At 40.8% G+C, this 9,257-nt stretch overlaps 1 protein-coding gene across 1 annotated transcript; it reads right to left on the reverse strand.

The window, feature by feature from the left end:
• Nucleotides 1-7,516: 7,516 nt before the first annotated feature.
• Nucleotides 7,517-8,918, reverse strand: LOC145099357 (uncharacterized). Its single transcript, XM_079036942.1, has 2 exons — nucleotides 8,450-8,918; nucleotides 7,517-8,247 (listed from the first exon to the last, which is right to left on the reverse strand). Exons 1-2 carry the CDS (start codon nucleotides 8,916-8,918, stop codon nucleotides 7,517-7,519), a joined length of 1,200 nt encoding a protein of 399 aa, XP_078893068.1.
• Nucleotides 8,919-9,257: the final 339 nt, after the last annotated feature.

The raw sequence follows: 9,257 nt of genomic DNA on the forward strand, positions 1-9,257 counted from the left end.
AAGAGACAACAGACTGTAGCAGTCCATGCTGCTACTACCTCCGTTGCTGCTGCTTCTGTTGTGGGATCCACAGCTCCAACTCCTACTAGCAGATATGCTGGTATTCTTCCTCTGTGTGACAAGTGCAAGTACCACCACAACCCCGTCCCCTGTCGAGAACTATCTTGTACCAATTGTGGTAAGAAGGAGCACACGGTCCGATTCTGCAAAGCTCTGGCCCAATCGGCCAATCAATCATCTGGAGCAGGCGTTGGTCAAGCCTGCTATAACTGTGGAGAGGTTGGGCACTTTAAAAGGAACTGCCCCAAGAAGTCAACAATTGATAATACCGGGAGAGTCCTAGTCATAGGACGGGAGGAAGCAGTCGCCGATCCCACTGTAGTCTCGGGTACGTTCCTTCTCGACAACTCATATGCTAGTATTCTTTTCGATTCGGGTGCTGAAAGAAGCTTTGTTAGTCATTCGTTCAAACATAACCTAAAACATAATCCCCAACCTTTAACTGAAACGTTTACCGTCGAGATGGCGAACGGTGAGAAAGAAAGCGCCAGCGAGGTGTTCGTAGGTTGCACCCTTACCCTGAACGACCATTCGTTTCCTATCGATCTCATGCCGGTTTCCATAAAGAGCTTTGATGTCATCATTGGCATGGATTGGTTGAGTCCCAATCATGCGGATATCCTTTGTTTCGAAAAAGCCATCCGTCGCAACCTTCCTTCGGGTCAAACTCTCATCATTTATGGAGATAAACTCAGTTCCAATCTTCGTATCATTTCCAGCATCAAAGCTCAAAAGCTCCTGCGAAAGGAGTGCATTGCATTCTTGGCTCATGTAATCAACGAGAAACAGGAAGTTAAAGACCTCGCGAGCATCCCCGAAGTCTGTAACTTTCCTGATGTGTTTCCCGAAGAGCTTCTAGGAATTCCTCCCGAGCGTCCGGTCGAGTTCCGTATTGATCTAATTCCTGGAGCTACTCCTGTAGCGAAGTCTCCGTATCGCTTAGCTCCAGCAGAAATGCAGGAGTTATCCAGCCAAATCAATGAGTTGCTCAGTAAAGGATTCATTAGACCGATTTCCTCACCCTGGGGAGCTCCGGTATTGTTTGTCAAGAAGAAAGATGGGTCCTTTCGGATGTGTATCGACGATCGTGAGCTGAACAAGTTGACCGTCAAAAACCGATATCCTCTTCCGCGAATAGATGACCTCTTCGATCAACTCCATGGAGCCAGTTACTTCTCCAAGATAGACCTTCGGTCAGGGTACCATCAGCTACGAGTTCATGAGAGTGATGTGTCCAAAACAACTTTCAGAACTCGGTATGGACACTACGAATTCGTAGTGATGCCCTTCGGTCTAACCAACGCACCGGCAGTGTTCATGGACCTGATGAACCGGGTGTGTCGTCCTTATCTGGATAAGTTTGTCATTGTATTCATTGATGACATACTTGTCTACTCCAGAAGCGAAGAAGATCACAAACAGCACTTGCGGCTAGTGTTGGAAACCCTTAGATCCGAGAAGTTGTACGCGAAATTTTCCAAGCATGAGTTCTGGATTCGGAAGGTAACTTTCCTCGGTCACGTGGTAAGCGAGGAGGGTATTCATGTAGATCCTTCCAAGATTAAAGCGATAGAGAATTGGTCGGCACCGAAAACGCCCACAGAAATCCGGCAATTCTTGGGTCTCGCCGGCTATTATCGGAGATTTATTCAGAACTTTTCCAGAATCGCCAAACCCTTAACCACTCTAACCCAGAAAGGTGTACCCTTTTGTTGGGGTGATAAGCAAGAAACCGCATTCCAGATGTTGAAGAAAGCCTTGTGCAGCGTGCCTGTTCTGTCCCTACCCGAAGGGATAGAGGACTTCGTTGTCTTCTGCGATGCGTCCAATCAAGGCTTAGGCTGTGTGCTTATGCAAAGAGGAAAGGTGATTGCTTATGCCTCTAGACAGTTGAAAGCACACGAGGTCAACTATACCACACACGACTTAGAGTTAGGAGCCGTAGTCTTTGCATTGAAGATTTGGAGACATTTCCTCTACGAAACCAAGTGCACGATCTTCACTGATCACAAGAGCCTGCAACACATCTTTGATCAAAAAGACTTGAACATGAGACAACGACGATGGGTAGAACTACTCAGTGATTATGAGTGTGAAATCCGTTACCATCCCGGAAAGGCCAATGTGGTAGCAGATGCCCTTAGCCGAAAGGAGAGTGCAGGCCGCAAAGTGAAGAACCAGACGATGACCATCCATTCCAACTTACCCATGCAAATCCGAGAAGCCCAGTTAGAAGCCCTCAAACCCGAGAACGTGTCGATCGAAGCCTTAAGAGGAATGGAAAAGAAACTTGAGATCAGAGGTGACGGAGTCTACTGTTTCATGGATCGAATCTGGATTCCAAAGTCCGGAGGATTCAGGGAGATTGTCATGGAGGAAGCGCACAAGACCAAATACTCTGTTCACCCGGGTTCGGACAAGATGTACCTGGATCTCAAGAAATAATACTGGTGGCTAAACATGAAAGCTGAGATAGCTATGTTCGTGGGCAAGTGTCTGACTTGCGCCAAAGTTAAAGTTGAGCACCAAAAACCCTCGGGTCTGCTCCATCAGCCCGAGATACCCGATTGGAAATGGGAGATGATTACCATGGACTTCATCACCAAATTACCCAAGTGTCCGAGTGGGTATGATACCATTTGGGTAATTGTCGATCGTTTGACAAAGTCCGCTCACTTCATTCCGATCAAAGAATCATTCAAGATGGAAAGACTCGCGCGACTTTACATCCAAGAGGTAGTCCGACTGCACAGTGTACCTGCGTCCATTATCTCTGATCGAGATAGCAGGTTTACCTCTAGATTCTGGCAGTCTCTCCAGAAGGCTCTTGGAACCAAACTAGACATGAGCACGGCGTATCATCCTCAGACCGATGGACAAAGTGAGAGAACAATCCAAACCCTAGAGGACATGCTTAGGGCATGTTTCATTGATTTTGGAAAGTCGTGGGACACACATCTACCTTTGATCGAGTTCTCGTACAACAATAGTTACCACACCAGCATCAGGGCTGCCCCGTTTGAAGCCTTATACGGTCGCAAGTGCAGATCCCCTCTGTGCTGGGCCGAGGTAGGAGATACACAGTTAGCCAAGAGTCGAGTCCCCGACAGTGCTCTCACTGGTCCTGAAATCATCCGCGAAACCACTGAGAAGATCATCCAAATCCGGGAACGATTGAAAGCTTCACGAGATCGCTAAAAGAGTTACGCTGATAACCGTCGGAAACCACTGGAATTCCAGGTTGGAGATCATGTCCTGTTGAAGGTCTCGCCCTGGAAAGGCAGAGTACGCTTTGGAAAACGTGGAAAACTTAACCCAAGGTACATTGGACCCTTCGAGATCCTCGCCAGGGTCGGTCTGGTAGCCTATAAACTTCGTTTACCCAACGAGCTTAGTAACATCCATCCCGTCTTCCATGTTTCAAATCTCAAGAAGTGCCTATCCGATGAAACCCTAGTGATTCCTTTAGACGAGATCGAGATCGATGAAAACCTCAACTTTGTGGAGGAACCGATCGAAATCATGGATCGAGAAGTCAAACGTACAAAGCAAAGTCGCATCCTGTTAATCATGGCTCATACTCTTTTTTTGTAAAATATCCCAAAAATTTCTGCTACCTATATAATTGATTCTCACCCACTGCACCCATAGGGAATTTTTGATATTAATCACATTCCATACATGTTTAGCAAGCAAAGCATCATTCCATCTCCTTAAATTCTTGATTCCCAGACCACCATACTCCTTAGGCTTACAAATATCATGCCACTTGACTTTATCTTTCCCTTTGACTATCTCACCATTAGCCCATAAGAAACTTCTGCACATCTTTTCAATCTCATTAATAGTAGCAATGGGAATTTTAAAGATCGAAGCCCAATAAACATGAATGGATGTTAAAACAGAGTTAATGAGCTGGAACCTGCCAGCAAACGATAAAGTCTTACTTTTCCAATTGAAAATTCTCATCTTAATCTTTTCAATCAACTTTTTACAATCTCTTTCAAACAACTTAGTGACACACATAGGCACACCCAAATATTTAAACGGAAATCTCCCAACATCAAAAGGAAGGATACCCAAGATAATCCTTCTCATATTCGGCTTAACACAACTAAAATAAATCTGACTTTTTTCCATACTAACCTTCAACCCTGAAACCTTTTTGAATTCATCAAGGGCATCCCTTATAATTCTGGCCGAATTCCCATTACCATAAGAGAAAACCAACAGATCATCAGCAAAGCATAAATGGGAAATATTGAGGGCCATACACTTACTATGGAACTTAAAATTCTAGGATTCATCAATAAGCTTACCAAGAATGATATTAAACACTTCCATAACTATAGTAAATAGGTAAGGAGATAAAGGATCTCCCTGCCTAAGACCTCTCTTTCCTTCAAAATACCCATGATCTTCACCATTAAAATTAAGCATGAACCACGGAGAAGAAACACAAGCCAAAATCCACTGAACCATAACTGGATGAAACCCAAACCCCTGCAGAATTCGATTAAGAAAACTCCAATCCAACGTATCATATGCCTTTTGAATATCAATTTGTAACAACCCGAAATTTCGTATCACTTCTTGTAACTCATTTCGTAAGCCAATTCGATCAACCAATCGTCGTTTCCAAATTTGTTTCCGATTTCATCGTTTAATTAAGTCATTAAATTTCATGTATCTAAAATGACTTAATGGGTGTCTTAATGCATTTAGAAATCATTCTAACACCCCATTCTAGTGATCGAAACATTTCTAGAATCAACCATATCGGATTATGGCAAGTTGGCCGGGTGCGACCAAAAGCCCCGTCTAACGCCGGTATCGGGTAGAATTCCGCCATGTCCAATTCCCGAACACTATTTAAAGTGTTCTAAGCTTCCATTTGAAGCTTTTGACTCTCTCACTACTCTCTCTCTAACCTCTCTCCTCATCCAAGAATCAAGGTCCAAAATCAAAGATTTAAGGCTCCAAATCATAGAGGTAACCTTCCTAGCTTGTTATTCAACCTCTTATGCCTTCAAATCTATGTTTAAAGTGTGATTTAGGACCTGGAAAATGTGTTTACGGCCAAGGAATATGCTTGGGCCATAAACACATAAAAATGGGGTTTTTGAGCACTTAAACCCTTCCAAATCATTGTTGAGACTTAGATACGACCTTGAGGCTTACAAACCTGGACTTGGAACACCTTAAACTTGGATTTTGATGGATTAGTATGAGTTTACGGCCAAGGCATATGCTTGGGCCGTAAACCCCTCAAACATGGGAGTAAACTCATTTCAAACATGTTAGAAAGCCATCCAACACCACCAACAGCCTTGTGATAAATCCTAGAACCATCTAAAAATAGTTTGGGGACTTTAAACATAACAAAACTCTACATATGAGAGTTTACGGCCATAGCATGTACTCCAGGGCCGTAAACTCCAAATTATATGTTGTTTGATGCCCTAAATTCACCCCAAGCCTTGGAAAATTAACTAGAATCACATGTGATTGTCCTAAGTACCACAAAATAAGTATAGTTTGAGCATGGGAGAGTTTACGGCCGTAAACTCCAAGTTTACAGCCGTGAACTCCCAAAAGTAAGGTACATGCTCATTCAATTTAATCCAAGGCATTTGAGAAATCCATTCCAACATTCCCTAGTCCATTTAATCCATTTTAACACTCAAACTCACTCCAACATGAGTTCACGGACGTGAACTCATGTATATAGGAGATATATGGCTGAAAAATCATTAGAGAGTTTACTCTTCAATCCCAAGTCCCTCGCATCAATACACGTCCGTAGATGTCACCCGGGTCACTCCAAACACTCGTTTTAAGGTGTTTTACCTCATTGGAGTGTAATGTTCCATCTAATTAGTAATTGTAAATCTAATTAGATATATATGGACATTATTTCATTTTACATAGGAATATCGCGAGTAATCAAGCCCCGAACCAATGTTTAGTGTCCGAAACCGTCGCATTTCCTCGCCTGGTGACTTCATACCCCTATCCTTTTTCACTGTTTTTCACTGTTTTTAGGGGGGGGAACACAAGCAAGTACAAGGGATTACTTGTACTCAAAACTTGTTTTCGTGTGTGTGTTTCACATTTTATATGCTTTTAACACTGATTGATACAACTGATAACCGTTTGAACATGCAGATCATGTAAACATATATTTGTGAAATGGGTTTATAAACTGTTGTGTTTTATATATTTCACAAATGGTTTCCACATTTTATTAGTTAAAAGCATGACATTAGAACATTTGAAACATAAAACTTGTACACTGTTTGTCCTCGGTAACACTCCACAGAGATACGCGAGTGGAGGACTGCACCCGTAACCAGAATCTCTTGGATTAGAGAGCTTGACTTGAGTGTACAGATCTTACGGGGCTGACTACCCCACACCTGGCTGCTAGCTACAGCCGAACCGAAATGGTTCAAGGGTGACGAAAGTCATAAGGTGATGTGGACTACTTATTGCCATATCTAGTCTATCGTATGGTTATGGAACTCGCAATTAGGATAACAGGGATTTACTTAATAGTAATAATGAATAACTTAACACATTTTACAAGATAACCAGGTTTCAGTATACATCTTTCACATTGGTAACCAACATTCAGGAAAGTATGGGACTTCCCTGGGGAAACATTGAACATAACCACATTTTACAGAATACATCTTTTACATTGATAACCAACATTCAGGTAAGCATGGGGCTTTCTTGGGGGAACGTTTACATAACTAGAAAAGTGAAACAAACCGGATAACTTTACATCTTTCACAATTGGTAACACATAATCAAGAAAGTATGGGACTTTCCTGGGGATACATTGGTACGTAACCAGAACAGTATAACAAACCAGATAACATAACTATACATTTTCACAAGAGTAAACGTGTTTTCAGTGTACAACTTTACCTTACATGTCGAGAACAAAAACCAACCTTTTTAAGAAAATATGGGATTTTCTTGGTGTGTGTAACATTTTTAGAAACAGAAAGGAAACTCGAACATTTTCACAAAACAAAAACCGCTTATGAACTCACCAGCGTGATGATGATTTTCAAACCGCTTGTGTTCTCAGGTCAGCGTTAGAACAGGTACCCAAAGATCATTTTGTTCCAGGTTGGAGTGCGCAGAAGACCAGTTCGTTTTGTTATTATATACTATGTATCACAACTGTATAACTTTACTTTTGAAACAAATGTAAAACTTTTATATATGTAATGTAATGGTTGTTTTACTTTACTTACTATGTGCATTGGATTTGATACTCAACGTGGAGTCAACCCCGGAAATGTTTTCGCCTTCGGTTTTCGGGGTGTGACACAATTTATATGGTGCATTTAGGAACTCCCATCTTTTTCTTATACCCCACCATCAGCTCCTGAGCAAGGAGAATATTATCCAAAATAGATCTTCCAGGAATGAAAGCTGACTAATTTTTGCTAACAATATCACCCAAACAATTTCTGATCCTGTTCACTATAATCTTACTGATACACTTATAAAAAGTATTACAGCAAGCTATAGGCCGGAAATCAGAAACTTTCCTCGGAACCTCCACTTTAGGAACCAGAACTATTCTCGTAGCATTGATCCCCTTCAACAATTTACCAGACCAAAAGAATTCCCTTACAGCCTTACACACCTCCGGCCCAACTATATTCCAAGAACTTTTAAAAAATTTTAAGGAATACACATCAGGGCCAGGGGCACGATTGTCATCTATATCAAACATCGCAGCTTTGATTTCTTCATCAGTAACCACTCTAATCATATTAACAGCCACCCTTTTATCCAATTTTTTATTAAAAAAATCATCATTTAATCCCGATAACTCAGTAACATCTTTACAACCCAAAAACTTATTAAAATGAGAAACAAACTTATCCTTCATAGCCTTCCCACTAACCCATCTTCCACCTTCATCCAGAACCATCTGAATACGATTGATATTACCCCTACTCTTCACAATTCTATGAAAAAACTTAGAATTATTGTTCCCTTCCTGTAACCATTTCATCTTAGCACGCTGAGCAAGAAGTTTTTCTTCATCATCACAAGCAACATTAAAATCAAAGAGAATATTAGCATGCTCTTCCCTAATCTTGCAATCAAAAGGATTAATATCAATTTCATGTTGTTTGTATCCAACTCTCTTCTTAACTGTTGAATTCTTTTCCCAGCACCCCAATGCTTATTACACAGCTCCCTACAATGTTTTTTAAGAATCTTCAACTTTTGACACACTTTGAACATAAAGAATCCATCAATATTAATATCCCAAACTTCCTTAACCACAGGTAAAAACTCCTCCTTCTCAACAATAAAATTAGCAAATCTAAAAGAAGGTTTCCATTTCCCTTACCAACAGGTAAATTTAAGATAGCAGGACAATGATCCGAATTTCTATACAGTTTAAAAACAGCATGGGCTAATGGATGATCCGAAATAAATTTCAAATTGACCATAACTCTATCAAGTTTCTTCAAAAGACCCTTATTCCCAGCAGGGGTTTTGTTCCAAGTAAACTGAAACCCATAAGAATTCAGGTCCTCAACTTCAATAAAATTTAAATAATCAACAAAATCTTCAACTCCTTTGGGTGTTTTAGAACAGCCTTCAGAATATTCCAATGGCCTTAAAGCAACATTAAAATCACCTAATAAACCCCAAGCTTCCTTCTTAACAACTAAGCTATGTTTCTTCAAATTATCCCATAGCAATCTTCTTTCAAGATAATTCAATGCAGCATATATAAAAGACAAATACATGCCAAAATCAGAATCACAAGATTTAACATAACAGTGGATAACCTGCTTGGATTGAGAAATCATCATCACATCATAAAGTCTAGGATTCCACCCCACTATAATTCTAGTACCAGCCTCACAGCTATTATTATTAGAAACCCAATCCCACTGACCAAAAGTCTTAACACAAACATTTTTGAGACTTAGGACTAGTGTTAATATCCTTGATTCCTGTTCCTTGTTTGGTTGTGGGCTTAGGGTAGGATTCACTAGTCTGAGTGTTGATTAAAATACGATTACATGCCAAATGCATACATTAATATTACAGCTTACTTTCAAGTTATTCAAGTCAGATACGAAACAAACATACTAGTAAACTATAATATGTATAGTTTAGAGGACATATACATATAGAAGTGTAGA

This window comes from Lactuca serriola, chromosome 4 (assembly GCF_051521515.1).
Source record: "Lactuca serriola cultivar US96UC23 chromosome 4, Lser_US96UC23_V15, whole genome shotgun sequence".
NCBI lineage: Eukaryota > Viridiplantae > Streptophyta > Magnoliopsida > Asterales > Asteraceae > Lactuca > Lactuca serriola.

Excerpts from the sequence above, each read along its gene's own strand:
- LOC145099357 (XM_079036942.1), bottom strand. The coding sequence starts at position 8,918 with ATGATTTCTCAATCCAAGCAGGTTATCCACTGTTATGTTAAATCTTGT. Across the intron at positions 8,248-8,449 it reads TATCTTAAATTTACCTGTTG|TTAAGAAGAGAGTTGGATAC; the intron begins GTAAGGGAAATG and ends AGAATTCAACAG.